Source organism: Battus philenor, unplaced genomic scaffold (assembly GCF_028537555.1).
Source record: "Battus philenor isolate CCGP_79_NKW_IND1 unplaced genomic scaffold, ilBatPhil1.0.hap1 SCAF_2, whole genome shotgun sequence".
In the NCBI taxonomy this organism is placed as follows: domain Eukaryota; kingdom Metazoa; phylum Arthropoda; class Insecta; order Lepidoptera; family Papilionidae; genus Battus; species Battus philenor.
In genome coordinates this window covers 11,656,900-11,679,001 of record NW_027181682.1, presented here as the reverse complement: position 1 = coordinate 11,679,001, position 22,102 = coordinate 11,656,900, and the positions used below count along the sequence as shown (strand labels likewise).

The 22,102-nt window shown below is 32.4% G+C and overlaps 1 protein-coding gene across 2 annotated transcripts; it reads left to right on the top strand.

Moving 5' to 3' along the window:
* Positions 1–218: 218 nt before the first annotated feature.
* LOC137922347 (uncharacterized) lies at positions 219–22,094 on the top strand. Of its 2 annotated transcripts, XM_068765330.1 has the most exons (6): positions 219–353; positions 16,053–16,204; positions 18,093–18,324; positions 19,594–19,858; positions 20,651–20,847; positions 20,932–22,094. In XM_068765330.1, exons 1-6 carry the CDS (start codon positions 263–265, stop codon positions 21,195–21,197), a joined length of 1,203 nt encoding a protein of 400 aa, XP_068621431.1. In that variant the 5' UTR covers positions 219–262; the 3' UTR covers positions 21,198–22,094. The 2 variants fall into 2 exon arrangements, with proteins under 2 accessions (XP_068621431.1, XP_068621432.1); XM_068765331.1 differs by lacking the exon at positions 16,053–16,204 and having other exon boundaries at positions 297–353.
* Positions 22,095–22,102: the final 8 nt, after the last annotated feature.

Genomic DNA, 22,102 nt, shown 5'->3' with positions numbered 1-22,102 from the left:
GCTTTGGTGGCCCCAAGCTATTCTGTAGCGAATGCCTGATTCTTTACATGAACATGTAGTGGCACTGCCTTTCAAGCCAGTTCAAAGTCGGCAGTTGTCGCCAGTCGGCGGATGACTGTATTCACAGCGGGACGTAGACGCACGTTCACTGTCCTTTGTTCACGCGCCGCGAAAGTTAAATTGTTCATTAATTAAATTTTTAACACGTAATACAATTTTGTGAGCTTAAAGCGCAGTGTTACTTTTTTATAAATTTTAAACGATGATGATTTGTCATCTGAATTTATTTTTTATTGGACTAATTTGCCGAATTGCATCCGTGTCCCCGATAGATGAAATAGAAGCGGATGACGGTGAGGATATTTAGTTAATACAAAAAAATGTAATCAAAATTTCGTGATTGATTTTTATAATAACATTATTTAATATCAGGAACATTAAAATCTATAACATTCCATAGAAGATGCTAAAGAAATGTTTTGTACGCCGATTGACTTAAATTTATTTTTAAATGACAATTACTTTAATTACGTATTATTTGTAAATGATCATGAGTTATCTTAACTTTGTGTTACGTACTACATGTGTATGAATTTTTAAAACTATGCTTTGGTCTATTTATTTATTTGCATCGAATTTTTATTTAATTTATTGTAACGCATCGGTAAAATACTAACGCGAAACGAACACACTACCTAAACTAATACTTATTTTTTGCTGTTTATTGTTTTAAAATTTTTTTGCCTCGCAAACTCTAATTAATCAATTTTACCTCCCGAGAACATACTACTCTTAGTTATGTTTTAAATTATTTTCGTATATTTTAAACTGTTTATTTTTTTAATGTTCTAGTATTTGAATTGTAACTGGCTTTTAAAAAAAATATTAATGCTGATATACGTTGTCATTAACCTTTGAATTTATTATAATTATATTCCAGATGTTATCGAATCCGTTGTATTAAAGCTAGCGGTTTTATGTATCAATCAAACCATGTAGTATTTTATTTAATATATAATAATATAGATTAAAAATATTGATAATAGATTATGGATAGAGACCGTGTATGTAAGTAGTTGGTTCGATGCTCAACACACACACACACACATAGCACACTTTGTATGAATTTATAACATCACTGCTTACAAAATTCTTAGAAAAACCTAAGCTCGTAGAAAGCCCATGCAAACTAAAGGCTTAGTGGGAACCCCTGTGCCCTCAGTGCTTTACAAATCTTACACCTGGTTAAGCTGTAACAAAGAAACGACAAACAACTCTAATTAATTAACAATAAAGAGGTCAGTCTGATACAGGATTGATTATAGACATTCTCTAAGGCATACGGTGTCTCACCCCGTTATTACGATCCGTTTTCTCTAAGCGCTAACATTTGGGATATTATCCCTAATAGTAGTTCAGTATATAACACTAAAGTTTGTTAACTTATTATTTCACATATCATGATACTAATATATATATATTATAGTTTGTTATTGTTAATCTTAAATACTAACAGAAGTCAGAAACTTTAAATCCGATTAGACTAAATGCAATATGTTTCCGTATGCTAATATAACACATGAAGGGTACTAGTGCGACATTGCCGTTATTTTTACGGTTTTGTCAAAATCATTTATTTAATATAAACTATATCGATAAGTTACAGAAAACTAATTTACACCCAAAATAATAATAATTAAAGATTTGAAAAATAAAGAATTGAAAAATAATTTACCCCATAATTAATTTAACCAATTTAAAAAAATTATATGTAATAATGAGTTTTAAATTTGGTTTTATAGATGTATAGCTGTTCCCATAAATCAACGTCAAGATCTCATCGAGAGATGGTGGCTTATATAGGCAATCCCAAAATATTAACAATGCGTAGTACAAATTTTTATTTAACGCGGTTGATTATAGTTGGTGGAAACCAATTACTGAAAATTACTACATTTTGTCTAAAAGTTTATATAAAATTGCTATTTTCTTTTATAAACAAGTCATTAAGAGAATTTTGGAATTTTTTGTCTGTTTTTTACAAATGGATTACTAATGGTAGCTTGAAACTAAAAAATAATTCTAAAACCAAAGATTTGTAATTATAGTATTATAATAAGATCACAGAGTACATAAAATCCATGTGTCATTAACATTTAAATTAATTATATGGAGATGATAGCCACTATTCATTTCAGGATTTTAACTTTTTGATTTATCGTTTGATTGATTTTTCATAACCGATAGAAACGTAGGCGAGATGAAATCATCCCTTATTTTTGTTATCAAAAATTGTGTTCTAAATGTTTCCGAAGCACGGCTGATTTATTACAACATTATTAAAAATAAGGTCTTATTATATGCCATCCTATTATATTGCCTTTCTCACGTTGTGTCGTCTCAATGCATTGGAGTGGTAATTCAGCTTCATTATTATTTATTGTATGTTTTAATGATTGTAAACGTTTTATAAGTGGTGTGTAAGAAATTAATGTTTTGAACATCTTTTCGATTTTTCTATAATAGATCGAGGTCATTTTCAACAATAAGGTAAATAGAAAGAGAAATCGACAGAATTAAATCCAGAGAAAGGAATCTTTTTTTGCTTTTCTTAAGAATTCGCTGCAACAATTCGTTATTTTTTTTACTTCTTACACCAATGTTATTGTAAGAATTGAAGTCTATTTGTGAATTTATTGATATTCACAGATGACATCCGATTCTGGTTTTTACCTTTTCAAGAAAAATATTTTTACTTAATAGTAGCTATATAGGTGATTGGTTGTAGGTGTTAAATCTTTTAAGGGGTGAATGTGTAACCCATTTGCTGTAAATTATTGTACGGTACACGCTTTCCAAATCAAAAATAAATTGTTTCTTTGGTAATAATAATAAAATAGGAAAAAGCGTTTGCAAAATCGTGCAGTTTTAAAATTAATTATTGTATACTATTTGTCCCCAGAATTTGTATTGCCATAAGTCACTGGCCTGTCTCATTCTAGTAAAACATATAAAGTAATGTTACATATTTCGAATTAATCAGGTTAAACAGGATGATTAGAAATATGTATAAAGTTTATAAAGTTTTTATGCTGACAAATGAACATCACCAATTTAAAGCTTTTACTGCTTTAATCAATCACTGCGTATATTGTTGTTTTACCCTTCCTTTCTATGTTTTAACAAAATAAAAAAAAATCATGAAAATAGAATACGATCGGTGAATTGAATACTCGAATTAAAAGGCGTAAAGCTGAAACAGAGTTCATCGTTACAATTATACAGCACGATTGTGTCGCACGCTCTTCGTTTACGCAATGTTGATCTAGAAGGCGCAACAAAGCTTTTTTACCGCAAGGTAATAGTGACACTGCGCAGAACGCAGTTTTACCTGATTACATCAAGCTAACGGCGCCTCAGTTATACGTTCATCATTGATGTTTCTTTACACTTTATAACATATATCATTTATTTTTCATTAATTTTACATAAGTAAGATGTCTATAATACACTACACCAAAATTCGTATCAATTACCTAATAATTTAATAACATCAATCATTCGAGTAACTATAAATTTCAATCTATATCTAACTATAAATTTAATATTCATATCTATGGATTAAGGATGATAAATATAATAATTACCTGTTTTATAATTCGTTTATTCATTTGAATCATTTATAGTGACCACTTGTGGGGCAATACTAAAAGATTCACAGAAGACCCCAATTTAACAAAAACTAGTATCACATTGAACTGCTTTTTATAATGGCATTCTTTAACTTTAATTACGTAGCTACTAGGGTTCTAGACATGCCCTTATTTAAGAAGAGCCCGCAATCAACTCCATCGGGTTTTTTTCTATGATTACTTTTACAAATATTCATAACATAATAGTATTAGTATTCCCAAGCCTCGTTAACTCTAATAAAACCCTTTACACTAGTGTAGTTTTTGTACGAGATTTTGTCTTTACTTGATGTCGTTCACCAAGGATACCCGTTAACTATTGGTTAGTGAAAGACATTTCGTAATTTTTGTTAAATGATGTATATTATAAAATAGACCAACTAGTAATAAAAGCTTGCATAAACAACTTAACGTTTCCCCGATCTACAAGTAACAAGTCGGTGTTCTAATGAATTCCGACAGGAAAAAATCAGTAGCCGCATTTCCTTACACGATGACCAACAGAGTTGTCAAGCGACACGAAGCTCACTATTGATATTTTATCTGTGTTTCTTATCAAGAAACTGTAGCTCAACTGTACCATTTTATCTACAAAACTAATCTCTGTATCATTGTTACTGGGTTGGTCAAATTAACTGTGTATTGTTAAACAATGCCGCGTTTAGGAGTATACGTGCTGTATTCGTTGTACTTCATCTTTACATTCCTGTCGCCGTATTCATGGCACAGTCGATACAAATACTCATTACTGAACAAAAAGTCAGTCAGTCTTTCTGGGTCTTTGGCATCTGACCGTTCTTTACGAATTGATTTTCTTCGTTAGTTTTTTATGGCTATTGTGGTAAAAGCATGTTGTTATCATAGCTTATCCGATATATATTAAAATGTGTATATTACAATAGTTTTAGCTCAAGCCTCTGACATAATATCTCATCAACATATATGTTGTCAATAATTATTTTCGTGTTATAACTGTTGTAGAACAACAATCATCACTAAAATTAGTAAGACAAATAATTAAACCAGTTGTAAAGCTTCACCACTAAAACTTTACTAAAGCTTTTCGTGACTTTCATGCTGATATTAATCAACAACCGCAACGAAAATCGTAAAAAATCGTATAACAAAAATTTTACGCTGGCCTAATTTTTGAAAATAAAAGACTGAACAATGTTATATGTTTTTAAAGATATGTAGAGTTCATTTCCTATTTTAATCTATTTTTATATTCTTTTATTTAAACAGACCAGTTCTAAAAACTATAAGAGTAACAAACGTAATCATAGAGAACATAAAATGTTACACATGCATAATATTTATGAATAATATTTAAATATAATTTATACAAAATTTGGGTGACATAGAAAGGTAACGGGTATATAAAAATGTTTTTAATGTCACCTTCAACCTTTGTGTTACTGTACACTTTGCTGTAAATTGTATGCAATAAAATTTTTTTGCGTTTGAAATACTGGCAACTTGCCAATAGAAATACGCAAGGAAAACTTGATGGCTGGTACAGTACGCGTAATGTCCACCCATCAACGCCATGATGATTACATACACAGATTATATAAGGGCTCGATTGTAATAGATGACTTTTATTAAGTGCGTACCTTTAAAAAATTTTGTGCGATGGTAATATAAAGGACACTTAAAATTACGGTTATTTTCGTAGGTATTTATATAAAGGATATCCTAAATTTTCCAAATTTTTATACACATTTTAATACAGAGACAAATTTTATTCTCGGTTCTAATTTTTATAGCAACACAGATTTTCGAAAAGCTTTAAATTATTATTTTAACTTAATTTCGATGTGCCTTTTGCCTCTGAATAATTAAATCTTGCAATGTTCTACAGTTTGTACAGTACACTGACATAACTAAAAGAAAATTCCTATGTAGAACATGAAAGTATTTTAAAAAACATTCTTTGCGAATGTAACGTTATTGCCTACTTGAACTAAATGTGCAAATATTTAGTAAACAGCTCCACACGCCACCGATATTCGGCGTGCTGCTATTGTACAGCTATTAACGTTGACCCGGTTTATTTGTTTCTTAATATTTTTTGTTACCTGTATACATACTGCCCGCGAAGCTCGATGCATAGTCGGTATGTCATTACACCAGTAGGACAGTGTGCGGTGGGCATTATGCATGCGATAACGGTAGCCAGTACTCGCGGCAACACACCCTACATCGGCGACGCCAACACCGTTCCTTTCCGCCTACATCTTAATCAATAAAACTCCAAAGATACACATAGTTTAAGGTTAGGCGTACGCGAGAGGTAAATACTTCGTTTTGCTCTCGTTGCGCGCTAAATAGGGCACGTGTGAAACTTTGCTTTCACTTAACGCGCTTCAATTGACGTATTATTAATTAACTGAGCATCTTATTTTAAAAGGTGACAACCTGTCTGATAGCAATCTATATTTCGGCCAATTCTAATCGAGTTCGCACGACAAAATAAATTCGTATTACTAATAGAAAATATTAATCATTAAAATTGAAAGGTAATAAAATTAAGTTTCTATTTTGTTGAAATTAATTAACATAATTAATATTATTTTAGTTGAGACTTTAATAAGTTAAAGTAATTCTATATGGTTAACCAAAATATTGATCGAAGTTTGTGTATTTGTTGTAACAAAAAAATATTAATATTCGGTACGTAGTACTATTAATCAACCGTTTCAAAAGAAATTATTAACTGAGAGAAATATTTGCAGCGTAAAATGTAAAGATTTTTTAAGAACGTTTATTTTTTATGATTGTTACTGTTTCGTAAACGGTTCATTGATATCAAAACGGTAACTGATATCATGACAAGAGCCATAATGTCCACTTTAAAGCGCAGCATTTTTGTTTCGAGCTAAAATTGAATTGCGGCAATAATACAAATGCAATATTTTACGAAATTAATATCATTATATAAAACATGGACTCTGAGGAAACCTTGACTAAACATTTTTATGTAATCATAATTATGTTTCCCGTTTGGGTGTAATGTGCGGTATATATACCATTATTGCCAGCAGTAGTAACATATTGAGATTTTACGTCAATTTACAATAAAATCGTTTTAAATGATTTAAAATATATTATGAATTATGGATAGTAAGGAAGAAAAAAATGGATGTAGCATGAAGAATGAAGATTGCAAATAAAAATGTTTTTAGCAAAATCTAAGAATAAATATGTTTAAAGAAACATATAGTGTAAAAGCACTACATATTATTAATGTCTTTGCTATTTTAATGTTCATCTTATGACGAGCATAATGTATACTAACTGAAGTACTGTAAAAATATAATTAATAATGCTTATGTTCAGTATACCCAAATTAAAATTTAAAACAGTAATGTTGGTAAAGCTAATTCTAGTGTCAATTATTGCCCAATATAATTGTGATCTAAAATAAAAATATTGACTTTAATGATACTGCTATTTTGAAACATGTTTTACGTAATTTTTAATATACATAGAAATAGAGACACAATTGTTGTTAAAGAGCATGTACTAATTCTATAATAATTGTTTTTGATGATATAAACCGACCGAGGTTTATATCTGGGCAGCCTCATTGGAATGCTAAACGTATATCAAGTAACAACAGGTTCGATATGTAATGTAACCGCTCGTGCTGAGGCAACTTAGGAAACTTTACAGTAAAAAGTTTGGGTTAGACCCCAACATCGCTTTGAAGGTGTACATTCAATCTTGCATTATTACTAGCAGAGGTCCGTTCGTATCGACCCTTGAGTCTAGTCACTCATAGAGCGTCCGCCTATGCGATTTAGGAGTTGGACGGCCTGGCAATCCGGTGTAATTGTACTATGTAGCGGCCTGATTCGGAGCTCCCCAGGGAGCCCCCAGGGCAGCGCTACCTTAAAAGATACTTTGGGCTAAGCGCTCTGTGCGGTCTGCCTCCTCGAAGCCGCGGAATCTGCTAAGCAGCAGTGTAGACCGGGTTAAAAAAAATCGGGCAAGCAAATCTTATCAATTACAAAAAACATAGCACGTGCTTATATTAGTCCTTACAGATATTAAAACCACTTTCTCTTTTTTGATGGGATATAATACATCGTAAACATTGAACCGTAGAGATCATCAGTCGGGTGAAGCGTCATAGACTTTTTTACTTTGTTTCGCAGAGAACGAGACGGGTTTCTACTTTATTACCCTCTTTTACGGTTTCTTTTTTTTTTCAAACATTTTATAATATTTAATCCCACTTGACAACAATCCGCAGCGTCATAAAATCAGCAACGGTTCAATGAACTTTTTCAAATTTGCCATTTTCGTTTATAGACCGTGCCCACACCAAATCGCCTTATAAAATTGGAAGATTGTATCGTTACTAAAATGACTCATTATTTCGCTTTAAGATCGATACTGTTTGTCCACGTCAGTAGTAAATAAGAAGGAATTTAAATTTACCTTGTTCACTGCTAAGATAAAATGTATTAGGTAAAATTGCAAATACAACGGGGACAGGTTTTTTAATTGTCAGTATTTCTTTTTTCGTAATATGTTTATTAATTTATATCATTGATTTGAAAAGTTATATTTTAACTCTGCTAAAATAGCACGTGATAAATATCTAAACAACACAGGCAAAGAGGAAAGGTAGTTTAATGAAAGCACGAGAAAAGGGAAGAATGTTGGGTTATATTGGGTGAAAGCGCACGCGGGGATAGAGGAGAGGAGAACGAGGGGGTGGACCAGTCGGTCAAGGACGCGGTGTCTAAGAAGTAAACGTAGGCTAGAGTATAAGGGATGTCAAGCGACAGAAAAGGCTGAACACGCTTGGCAATATGAGGTATATAGAAGGGACGATGGCTTCGAAAACACGGATAATTTTTCTGGACGCTGTGTCGGCCTACCGCGTGCTACGCTAGGTTGAACTGGACACAGTTCTAGTCCAGATGTTTACGGGCCTCGGGTGATCCTCCGAATACCTTCATAGGTTTAAGTTCAAGGATAGTCTCTCATTTATCTGTGACCCAGGTATGGACCAGACCGTGGTGCACGTATTCATCGGAAAGAACAGATTGCCAGTTCTGGTTGTAGCAAAGGATCGAGGAAGGAAATCGCCTCGCTAGTGCACAACAAGAAGAATCGCCGGACCTTCCTAAAATTTAGCAGTAATGTCATATAATAGAAAATACAATCAGAATGAATAAATAAGGGACAGAAAGTAACGAATACTGTGAGTGAATTGTAATAAATTGTGATAAAATTGTGATATAATAATAAGAATAATGTGTAAAGTAAGAAATTAAGATTGTCAAATAAAGTGTAAAGCAAGCTAAAGAATAGAACATTTTAAAAACAAAATAAATCGAAATTGTTATGTAATATTTCTGAGGGAAGACGACGGAAGCGAGGCGATGAATGGAAGGAGATAAAGTACTAAAAGTAATGGAAGAGCTTGTAATGGATAAAAGAAGAAAAAAGTGAGGCATTGAAACTGATAAAAGATGAGATTGTAAATGAAAATATTATGTGATAACTTTATTTTGTCAAAAAAGTGCCAATGGGTCATGTCATGACAGAGAATGGCAAGAAGTTCCCAAAAACGAGGGCCATAAAAAAATTTATATCATTTAATAGACAGTTTCATAACAGTTATGAATACTACATTCTACATTCAACTGTTAATACGTTTTTATGCGAAACCCCGATTATTTTAACTTTTGTTATTGATATAATTATTATTATTCGTAATAGACCTTTACTGCACTAATGTAATTAGATTGTAAATAATTTTAGTTCCTATTAAAGTGACGACACAAGAGAGACAATTACTGCATTTTAAATTGTACAAGCAACGATTTAAATTTTACAATAGTATACTATTTGTTATCGTTATGATATAATAATAGAAAACAAAAAAAAGAATACTCATGCACTTTTCAGTGACGTTCCGTGATGACCCCAGTGTAGTTTATGTCATTATGAGCGTACCGTGACAATTGAGTTCGCAAAGCTTTGTAAAGCGTACACTGAACATGTTTATGATTTGCGACGGCATTCGCCGATTTTTTTTATTATGCAATCATTTTTATTTAATGCACTTGACATAAGATATAAAATATATTTAATACACATATTACGTACGTCATATTTACTTGGTAAACATTAATTTATTTTTGCAATATATACTACAACATAATGATACGTGGTATATCATATCTCGTATATGATGCTATGTAATAATTTGACAAATTTTTCCATTTTTAAAGCATCATTGACCTAACCTTATATTGTTCATTGCTCTAACTTTAGCGCGTTTTATATATGTGTACAGTAATGTTTACATATGGCGTCAGTGGCAGGGTTTAAGGTGGATATAATGATTTTATTAGATTTTTAGTTTATAACTAAACATAAATCAAAATATATCGGCACATAGAATTCTCTGTCGTCGTTATTTAGTTCTCGCGTGAAATAAAAACACCCAATATTATTTGTGTAAAATGTGTTGGCATGTAACAACCGTTTAATCCAATTACTTTGATAAAACGACTAAAGTTTAACCGCGAGCCCAATTTGATCGTTTTACATTCCACCTTGTTCGCTCGTTGAGAGCATAAACAATTTTTCGGTGCTGTCATGTTGTTATTCACGTAAGTCGAAAGAAATAAAAACTCGGTTCCATTTTGTTAACACGGTGGCCGCAGTAGGTCAATTCTTAATTGAATTCAGTAAAAACGGTGATTATACACGCACGGCTAACTGACAATACGATTTAGATTTACATCGATCATCTGCTTTTTAAATGTTGTTAGAGTCCACATTCGATACCTCACGTAGTAAAACATTTTATGTGCTACTTTATTCGATGTAACCCGGTAATACAATTTCGATTTCCATCCCAACCGTTTTATATACAGCTAATCTTATATTACCTCGTAGAACTTTTCGTAAATTGATATTTTACTGCAAATCTACAAGGATTGAACAATATATTTCAGAAATTTTTTTAACCCATTTTACTCAAACTGAAAACATTCAGAATAGAATTTCCAGCGACGCTTTTTTCGGTTTTGATACTGTTGCTTCTTTGTCGTTTATAGATTCTACGAGTGTAAAGGAGCAAAGCGCGTAAGGCGTTTAGATTAAACGTCGTTAATTATAATAATAAATAACAAAGCCTTTATTTGAAATTACTTTTTTACTTGTAAAATGTTGTTAGTAGTGTTAGTATCTTTACTAATATCTTTACCGTATTAGTATGGTTATTAAGTGCGATATGAAATCAGTCAGAGTAAAAGCGTCCTCCAACTGTTTCACCATAGCGCTGTTTTTACTCTTGTTTATCAAAAGTAGAAGTAATCCTCGTTAATGTAACTTAACTTAAGAGATCTCTCTTTTTGCTGTTTCATTACATGCCGTATAGTCGGAATGGAATCTCATGGGGCTCATTAGATCGCGTAAACGAGTGCTCCATAGGAGTTTATTATCCCGACTCAATGGCGCCCGAAAGTAACAAACATCAACTTGGAAATCAACTTAGAGAAAGAAGAATCGGAAGAAATTCCAGCAAAGGCTCTATCTAGGACAATAGATTCCAATTATTGTGTCCATATTGTCTCTCATTTCCCTTCGCACACAAAACTATAACTATATAATGTTCCCGATAACAATTTGTCTTATAGCAAACAGAACCGTAATCAGTGACAGTTCTCTTTGTGGTATAGAATAAATATTTGTTAAACCAAAAGCGGTTACAGGTACCGAGAGACGAACCGGTACGTGTTTGTTCCTGGAACAACGAACGCTCAAAATGAGTGTGCAAATGAATGTAAGCAATCAGATGACCTCATAAAACGCTCACAGGAAGAGCGCGACGCGTAAAACTTATTGTTTGGTTAGTCGTCGCGCACTGATCGCTCCCTACAATAACACGGCCAAATCATTAAACATTACGCGACATGCGATGTTTGTTCACCAAAGTGTAATTGAAAAAAACTCTTGTATCTCCTTTTTATTTCACATTTATCGCCGGTTCAAAACTATAAAAATTGATGTCTTTATTAATAACCTACTAAAGAGATATCTGGATGTGACACGGTCAAAGAAATTATTTACTATTAGGTACACTCCGTTTCATAATATTAATAAAAAATGAACTAAGATACCAATGCATTATATTGTTATGTACAAAAAAAAAATCGCCAAATGTGTATCTTCGTGTTCATGAATGGCTCTACCAATTCGGCTTTTTTAATTTTGTCATTAAGCCATTGTTCCTATTAAAATTGTAAACTACCTAAACTTTTACATGTTATAAAGCTGTAAAGAATATTACATAATTCTTAACGGTGGGTAGGGGATAAACCTAATTAAATAATAATAAAAACAACTAGACGTTAGGATAAACGGGAACGTTTAAAACACCTATAAGGTAGATGCCATTAGATACATATTGATCGCAGTGCCTGTGATCTATTTTATTTATTATGTCTTATAGACACATGAACGAGTTAGTAGATCAGTGACGAGTGGTTATTAAGATGCAAGCTGAGCGCAATTGGCAAACAGCGTGCCAAGCAGACAATTATGGTAGACCTAGCAATCTTCGCTGTGACCTATATGTGGCTACGCGCTAACGGATTTAATGCCTATCTTGATCGCGTCGACGTTTTTATATTAACATAGGAAAAGTTATCTGCTCTCTTTATTATGATTTACAGCTTGAAATATATTCCAACCATCCGATATATTTAACACTGTATGCATATATGTTGCCTATAAAATACAATTTAAATTAAAAAAAATACATTGTTTAGGCATCACAAAAAATACAGGTTCATCAACCGTATCCAAATTATACTCTCGTGACAATGCGTTGCGGATGGCTACTACATCCGTTTTGCATGATGAGATATGTAAATATACAATGGTACGTACATCAATGCCAAATTCATCTTTTTTAAATTAAAATATACAGGACTGTTCATTATTATATAACAGAAACGGATTTCGTGAAACTAAAACAATTTTGTTAACGGTGCCTGCAATGATTTCGCACGTTAAGCAAAAGTTCTGGAGTGGAGACCACAGACCGGTAAGCGCTGCCAGCAAGTAGGATATCCACACACAAGGTGGACAGACGATCTTATTCAGATCGTCAGAAAACGCTGGATGCAGTTCGCTTCGGATTGGTCTTGTTGGAAACCAATGGGCGGCCTATGAACTATTGTGAACGTTTTACTGCTGAATTGATACGAATTCAGGCCGTCTTCACTATGCAGAATTCAAGATACTTAACCGCGTTCGGCGGTGATGATACAACTTAAGAACAAATTTTAATTTTCTTAGATTATGATGGTTCCGTATGTTAACATAAATGACAAAAAATCAATCTGGAGCCATTATTGAATTAATTATTATTATCATATACGTAAAATTTATGTATTTTTTGTTATGAGTGATAGTACTACATATTTCTTATTTTAATGAAAGTAGTTTTCACATCGAACATTTTGTTTGTTCATACATAAAACACAAAGTATGTCTTGTTATATTGTCCTTATTAGGTTCTGTAGAGAGTTAGTGCTTACTTGCTTGCTAACTTAATATAATAAAAAATACAGTGTCTTAATTTATGACTGAACGAACAAAACTTTCAGCTCTGTTTTTAATCATGCTGTATGTAATATATTAAGTTTCCTTCTTTTAGAAAAAATGGAAATAATTCTTTTAGCAGCATCGCTGACCTGTGAAAACCTAGTTACGATTAAAATTTTTCCGTCCGACAACATTCGGATCAATTCACGATTTATAAAAAGTAAGAATTGAATATATAAATTGGTTTAATACTCATTCTCAGTTATTTGATTTACGTACACATTTTAATGTCAATATACAAAGGTGTTTTATGCAAAGTAATTTCTTAGTTAGTAACATCAATTTAAAATTTTAAGATGAATTGATCATTTCGACGTCTTTATTTTAAGTTTCTTTTAGGATATGCCCATTGACATAAATTTTTAGCCATTAGTTCGACGAGACTAAGATTCGGCAGTCTGCCGTAATTTCAAAAGTGATGTTAAAAAAATATGTTAGATGAGCTAGATATGAAACTTATAGGTAATCGACATTTTAAAAATTATAACAAAAAAAAAAGATTTTTGTTTAAATACTTAATGTACTTTTATGGTGTACGAAAAAATTATAATATATCCACATTATATTGTATTATATGTAGTAAATAAATATGATATTATTTTGTATTCAGTTGTAAATGGTTTATAACTAAAACGGCTGGAACCATTTATTAGATTTTTGTGTTCTGCCTTAGTCGTAGTGTAATAAGTATTAAAAGATGATATTAATAAAATTAAAAAAAACATCAGTTTAGACGTGTAAAATTAGAAAAAAAACTTTATAATTATGTATAAATTTAATAATACGAATTCATTGACTGCTGAGCGGAACGAAGTACGCCAAATTATAATTAGGAATGTAATAAAAATGGCGATGATGTCTTATTGCCTTCATTAGCGTGATTCTTCACAGTCTTTAAGCTGGTGTGCGTTGATGTCTTAGTTATAGATGATTGATTTTGACGGGGCGGCTACCCGTTGTTTCGAAGTGAAGATGAATGGCTATTATATTTCGTGGCAGAAATATAGATGCGATACATTACTGTGCAATTGCCAAAGTAAAAAAAATAGCTTACATCGATTTCTTCTACGAGTTCCTTTTAAATTTAATCAAAATATTAGAATAATGCTGGATATAAAGCGCATTAATTTTTTTACCTCAGAGTTGTAGGTTTTACACAGTATAATAATAAGTCTCCGTACATTTAAAAAAAAACATAGAGATATGATATTTTAAAGAATAATTTAAAAATTCTTTGTTTCAAAACATTCAAAATGGACATTATTTTTTGAAAAGTGTGCTCCCCTAACCAAAAGTAATTGTTGTCCCTTGTCTACGTATCGTACTAGAATGACAGCGTATTAACTTGTTCGAAGCCAGATCATTGGTGGTTAATAAATAAGAGGAAAATTAAGGAACCAGTGTTCTTTCTTCATTATACCAAAAGTTACCGAAGAAAACATTGAACACAAAACTAATTTTAATTTTTTTTTCTGCAAAAAACTAGAACTTAGAAGTTTTGCCTATTTTTCAATGTGAAATTTTCAAATAACCAATATGTGAACATACTTTTGTTTCTTTCTTACTTATAAGTCTTTCTTTCCGACAAACGAAAATTTCTACATGCTGAGGCCAACCAAATTCAACATTCATTATTCAAATACTGTAGATAAGTTTGTAATGGAAATGAGATACCAATTTGAATAATTTCATAAAATCATGGAGCATTTTGTTACATTAAAATCAAACTTCAGTCATTTCGATTTTTCTCAGCTTTTCTATTCGCACCTCCGGTTTTACTTGTAATGAATCTGTTTATTGCCCTACTTAGATAAATTTCTCATTATAATGTAGTGGAGCTGTTGTAATTGAGCACTCTACGGTAGAAAATATCTGTTAGTCTATCCTAGTTTTCACTAATCTGATTTTCCATAAACAATTAATTATATATTACTATATTAGAAAATTGTTACCTTTATTTACAATCATCGTTTAAACTGTATACATCGCCTGACACAAGTCAAGGTTGGAGATCGTGTTAGTAGAAAGCAAACGAAAAAAATTGCTGTAATCTGTGGTAAAAGTTCAAAATCGAAGCCGGGTGTAAATATGATTCCCCCTGAATCTTTGCAACAGTTATTTACATAACGACTTTAAGGAAAACGATTTTATACATTAAAAGTTAATTTTCAAAAAGATTCGTTATAAAATTTTAATTTCATCTTTTTAATCAAATTAAAATAAATATTAATCATTAAAATATTTATTAAATAATAAATAGTTAATTGGGTATATTGTACGTATGTTACTAAGTTTCAGTCGATTTAAAATTGCCACAAGGAATTATTTGTTGTATTAACCTATCTCGATTTATATATACAACCATTTTCGATAGTAACTGTTAATTTATACCTTTTACTTAATATTTATTCATTCATTAATTGTGTGATAATACTGGTTAATAAATAAAAATATTTAAAAACTGATTGCTACTAAGCTCAGAAAGCCTCAAAACCGGTAAACACACATAGTAAGTACACATAGTGCATTTTTAATAAACTAGTCCAGTGAACAAGACATTGGGTCAATGGTACAAGCAAATCACTGATTTAAAGAACCATCCAACCGTCTCGTGGACTAATATAGTCAATTACACAAATTGCTTTAGAAAACGAAGTGTTAAAGCGTGAAAATAGAGGCGTTTAACTAATGTAGGGCGTGATAAATTCACAGAGGTGCTGCATCTAATCGGAGACCCGGATTTCCGCGATGTACGGCTCCGCTGGGAGTATGGGAATGATGAAGGGGAACGGACTAAAGTGTTGGCGTTTCAAGTGCACTACTGCGAGCTGCAAGCATGGGGATTGTACAGGTGTCGCACTAAAGTAAGTATAAAAAATACTTATTTAACAAAAATAAATATTTTGCTATGTAGTAGTAGTAACCAGATGCATAATAAATAGAACTTCGAAGATCATATCAATCGCCTATCCCTACTGGAGCGCACTTCTTTATTTACTTGCCCCCTGGACTGTGTGGGAGAATCGGTCTTTAGTGGCTATCAAATTGTGTCATCGGATATGTCTCATTTTAGTGTCCCTATTGGCAAAGGCCTCCTGTAGAAGCTTCCATTATTGTATCTTGAGCAACCCTTTTTCATTTTGGTCTCGTAGTTATTTTACCTTATCCTCTCAGCATATTTATTGTTGCCTTTGCCATCTAGAAATCTTTCTCGGCGCTACCTTTCTTGCCTGGATCTCAACAAATGGCCCATGCATCTCTATTTGAAAGCAAAAACTAACATACACACTGTAGTTTCTGTTAAATGTCAAAGCTTTTAGCCCTGTGAGGCTGTTAGAGCTTCGTCGGTCACAGCCCTAACACGCTTATTTGAATTAATCTAATACTTTTTATTATACAAGTTGCAAAAGAAATATATACATTTAAAATAACCTAAATAATTATAATATGCGGTCTTATCTCTCAAGACAATTTTGTTTTATAAAATCTTCACAGCTATTAGTTAAGGACAACAAAGCTTGAAAACTGGCGTATACTACCACCAAAAAAAACACATAATCTTGTGCTTATAAAATATTGAAAAAAAAACAACTATAAAATCACCTAAACTTTAAAAAGGAGTATTCGTTGTAAATAAATATGCAAAAATTAGCTTAGTATATAATTATTTTTTCCAACAATATAAAGTAAACTTTATGTCATAAAACTTGCGTTAGACATATCCTAAAATAAATACATCCTCATCTTTTAGTTTAATAAATAAATTTAAATTACGTCAATTCTTTGAATATTTTATTGTATGCAGTAATAAATAAATTCAAATCAGTAGGGACGCCCTGGTTTAGTATCTGAAACGGGATATAATGGAGCAGCGGGCGCGGCAAAGCGTGACCGTGACGCGACTAGTTCCGCTTGCCACAGGCCTAATGCCCATTCGGGTGCTTTACCCCTCTTGAAAGTACTATAAGCTCTGTTACATTATAGATAGACTACCACGATAACATTGTTTACGTTTTTTTAATTGTATTGATGTTTTTCGAAGATATGATTTAAATTCAAGTTACAAAATAGATGCTTCGGTAGTAGAGTTGATCATAATAATGTTTCTGTTCATTTTTTCGTCAGTTTAGTTTTATTTTCTGCAGTAATTCTAAATTTTTATTTATTACAATGTGTACTTATCGTATATTATATAGTTTCTAAACTAACGCAACGCAACATTCCGTAAAAGATTGCTTCTGGTAAAGAATTGGTAAATGCAATGGGTTTACCTGCCTTGTACAGACATAAAATTGTGAGACATTTAGACGACAGCCACTTCACCAAAAGTGACATGTTGGCAACAGACAACGAGTTTAATAGTCGTTTAAACGAAAATATTTATTTTGATAATGTTTTAATTGTAATAATTAATATTTATTTAATCAAGTATTGAAATTCATAAGTTTTTCTGCCTTAATGATGAACAATTATATTTCTGTGGAATACCCCTTTTCGATGCGCTGACGATAACGTAATGTTGCTCCTACAGATTAAATGACAATCTTTAAATTAAAGCATACATAATTTGTAATGACTTTGCTTATTTATCATTTTTAAATGCTTATTACCAATACAATGACCTAGTTATTCATAGACAAAAACAAATGCTCTATTTACATTTAGAATATACATGTTTTTTTCCGTATATTATCACATTCATTCTTTATTTTTAAAAAAAAACCTTACGTAGCTTTCATTTTGTGTGGACAGGTCGTGGATAACTATGAAGAAGAAAAGCCTACAAGGAGCCGCCCTGTTGACTTATCAACCACCACAACACCCAGCAGTGGTCGCCGTGGACGATCATACAGCGCATATATCACTGGCCTGCGAATGGCCACAACATATTCGTTTGAAGTACGCCCGGTGAAAAGAGACGCTCGCGATTTGGCGGATCCTCACTCGATTGGCTCAAAGATTATTATAGTCCCTACAAAAGGATGTAAGTTACTATGGTTGATAAAGATTTCGTTAGCGAAACAAAACTTATACAGGATACATAAGCCAACGTCAATCTGCTAAACAAAAATTTTAACGTATTATAAGCATACTGTTAAGTATAATTTACTGATATTATTCGTGGTTTCAAGCCTTAGATAGCCACTGCAGGGCATAGGACCAAGTGGGATATAACATAATCACCTCGCTGGATCGGCGGATTGAGGATAGCAGTGTGCTATTATAGTACGCAGAAGACGCTACTGCTCAGCCATTTGAATGTTGTTAGTGAGCAGTGGCAATCATACATAATTCACAAAGTTATAATTATGCGATATAGTATCCCGGGAATTAAACCCGCAATCTGCGATAGCAAATCTCAGTCTTCTGTCGTTGGGTTACCACTGCTCTATTATTGTTAGTATGACTGCAAATCTTCGCTTTTCTGTTATTGTTTCACTCTTACGTTACCGTGTGTTAACATTCTGCAAACGGCAGAGCTATAAACATACTCCAGTCACCTGATTTATAAAGAAAATAATCAAACTGTATGCTCAAAACTATCGTTACAATGAACCATAGCCGAAGCCGTTAATTTTTTTTAAATTATTTTAAACCTTAGCTATCACCCGATTTCGGCATTAGACAAGGTAACACCTATTATAATGCAGTGAACTGTTATTTCATGAAATGCAATTTAAACGATTACATCAACAATAACAAAGATTAATTTTGGATATCTATACAATTGGATATATATAGTAACAAATAGCTGGTTACTTTTTATTTCACAATACATTGAATAGACGTACATATCGTACAAATACCATAATGTCACTATAAAAATAGACGAATCGTTATGTCAATATTAAATTTGACATAGCATATTCATGAAATAAAACTATTATTCACGCAAATACACATGCACGCACAAACACGTGAAAGTATGTATACACACACTCACACATGCACAAACGAACAAATGTAGGCACCAAAAGTATAGATAGGCATTATTCCTTTTTTTACTGTTTTGGTATAAATTAGGGTAATAAATAAGTAATTATAAAATTATCAATTAAATTTCCTGTAATTTATACCAAGATTTAAACTAAAATTGGGAGGATTCTGGTTTCCATAACAGTGGATACTAGTTCAGAAGCCAGAATCTCATAAATATTTTATCGATGTAATTCATTAAACAAAGCTTTTTTTATATTAAATTGCCAGTAATAAGTGTGATGTGTATAATTATTAATTGGTGAAAAAAACTTAGTTTCAGCTCGTGCCACTCAATGCCTGCCACATGCCAGTGAAGTGGAGGTATCCACAGGACCATACTTCGGCGGTCGCATAGCTGTAGAAGCTGCCGACGGAGGCCCGGAGCGTTGCTCCATTCAAGGCAATCCAAACAGTGCTCAAGATGCGTATATTTTACGTATACACCATGAAGAATGCGGCTCCGAGGTGAACGAAACGACGGTCGCTACTTACGTCATCGTACAGGAAAATCTACCGATACTAACACATAGCACACGACGGTAAGTAATACACAATAGAAATTTATTTAATTAAATTTTCGTGATATACAGGCTGATTGGCTATAGGTGTAAAAGCTTTAAATGTATAGTTCATTTGTCAGAAAAAAGCTTTTCCACATATTTATAATCACCTTGCATTAAATAACTTTTCGCTATACTTTCTTGCCATTTTGTTGCAGGATGGTGAGTGACATAATTAGGCATAAAAAAATCATATAGCAAGAAGTGTGGTAAGGGATGGTAGACGATGTGTGAATGTAATGTGGATGAATGCTGTATGTTGAATGTATGCTGAATAATAGAAAACATGAAGGATGAAAGAAAGAAATTGTGGAGGAAAGAAGAAATTGTGGGAAAGGAAGAGGATGAAAATAGAAAGGTTTATATCCTTGTCCCGAAAACAAGATGGGGGAAACAGTATTTAAAAAAAAAGTAAAGTTGAAGTGTGTTAATTTTTTTTTCCTACTGGAGTGTAACTTCTGTCAGTACAGTCTGCAGGGACAAATAGTAAACAATAATTGATTTTAATACGTAGTAATCAAAATTTAAAAAAAAACCTTTTCTAATTACATTATGTTACGTATTATTTCTGAAACCACTGATTTTTGGAACTACAGAGGGAAAAATGCGAACAAATTATTTAATATCGTTAATAAATAATTTGTTCAAGATGAACCAGTAAATAAAAATAGGATTTATTTATCTGTATTAGTGTACTATTTATAATGAAAAAATAACCAAGCAATGAAAACAATCTTCAACAACGGTATAAAAATTACCAATATTTTTCAGATTTTTGGTTTTATGCACATACAAACCGGAGACGCTGACGGTCAGAGCTGGTATCAATTTACCCAAAGCTAACCCCGGTGACGTGCTACATGAAACAAAGCCCATTGGCTCGGTGGAACCATACGATAATCAGGATATGGATTACAACGATTTACAACCAGCTCGACTTGAAGCACGTAAAGAACAAACTCAACAAAGTATGTTTCATACCTAAAGTTTAAATGTATAAGAATATTATTGCTGGTATAATGTTTATAATTAAAATTTAATTTTTATTCAAGGTGCGTTTGGCGAAGTCTCATTAGTAATGTTCTTAGTCGTCGCTGCATTTGGAGGCATTGGACTACTAATATGGAAAATGGTGCCCCAGACAGAGAGAGACAACGTATCAATTGCAACTATGTCGTCGATACGCAGTAGCATTTTCGGTCGGCGCAACAGAGACAGTTTTTCCGACCGAAGTTCCGTTTACTCAATAACATTATCAGAAAAGGAAGAAGGATCAATAAAGAAAAGTAATGAAGGGGACAATACGTCTGAAGCGTGAGAGTTGTGCTGATGAAGTGTCTGTAAGTCGCACGCCTTGTGTTTTATGTATATAGTGCGGTCACGTGACCGATCGTTGATGAATTGTATTAACATAACGAAACGCACGTGTATGCACTACGAGTGGCTCGTATTGGTCTCGTAATATTTTTTTTCTTCCTCTTGTGATTGTAGATAGAGCCAGTATTTCGCACAAGTGAGAAATGATAGCCATATGAAAATAGTAGTACAACCAACTCTTTTTTACACAATAGAATTCCTTTGAAAAGCGTGCAAAACGAATCGTGTAAAAAATACATGATATGATAATGATGATATTTGGAGAAACGGATAAATAGTATAGGATGAATAAATTCGAAATGTCCTGAATAAAAACTGTAAAAACCGCCAAAAGCGGTAAAAATTAAATACAGATTGCATATGGATTTATAAAATGAAATCATTTTTATTACGAAAAAAGTAAAAATTAAATACTTAAGTACAAAATGTAATAATAATTATTTAAATTAGTTATAAAAAATAATTTTGTAACTATTCATAGCTAATTGATAACTAACGAGCAAGGGCACGTTTATTACAGACTTGACATAAAATGCTGTTGTGGGATTCTACCTAGCTACCTAGGGCCGGTGGGTCTTGAAGTAGTAACAACACGAAGTCCGAAGTAGAAGTGTGTTTATTCATTCGTTTCGCCCTTATTTATACCGATGTAAATGAACAATTTTACCTCTGTGTAATTCTCCTTTTCGATGCGCCGCTGAAGATGACTGTACTGTTCTGTTTCGAAGATGTCAGTGCTGCTAGCCCTAAGGCATTTAGAATTTGAATAAATAATAATAGAATAAAAAAATAAAATGTAAAGGTTCGTGGTAGAACAATAAATTCGTGTAAAAAAAGAGTCGGTTG

What these genes read in the sequence shown, in the direction of transcription:
- LOC137922347 (XM_068765330.1), top strand. Translation starts at nt 263, where the DNA reads ATGATGATTTGTCATCTGAATTTATTTTTTATTGGACTAATTTGCCGA. An exon ending in TGAAATAGAAGCGGATGACG is followed by an intron (nt 354 to 16,052) that starts GTGAGGATATTT and finishes ATAAATTCACAG; the next exon opens with AGGTGCTGCATCTAATCGGA. An exon ending in TAAAGAACAAACTCAACAAA is followed by an intron (nt 20,848 to 20,931) that starts GTATGTTTCATA and finishes TTTTTATTCAAG; the next exon opens with GTGCGTTTGGCGAAGTCTCA.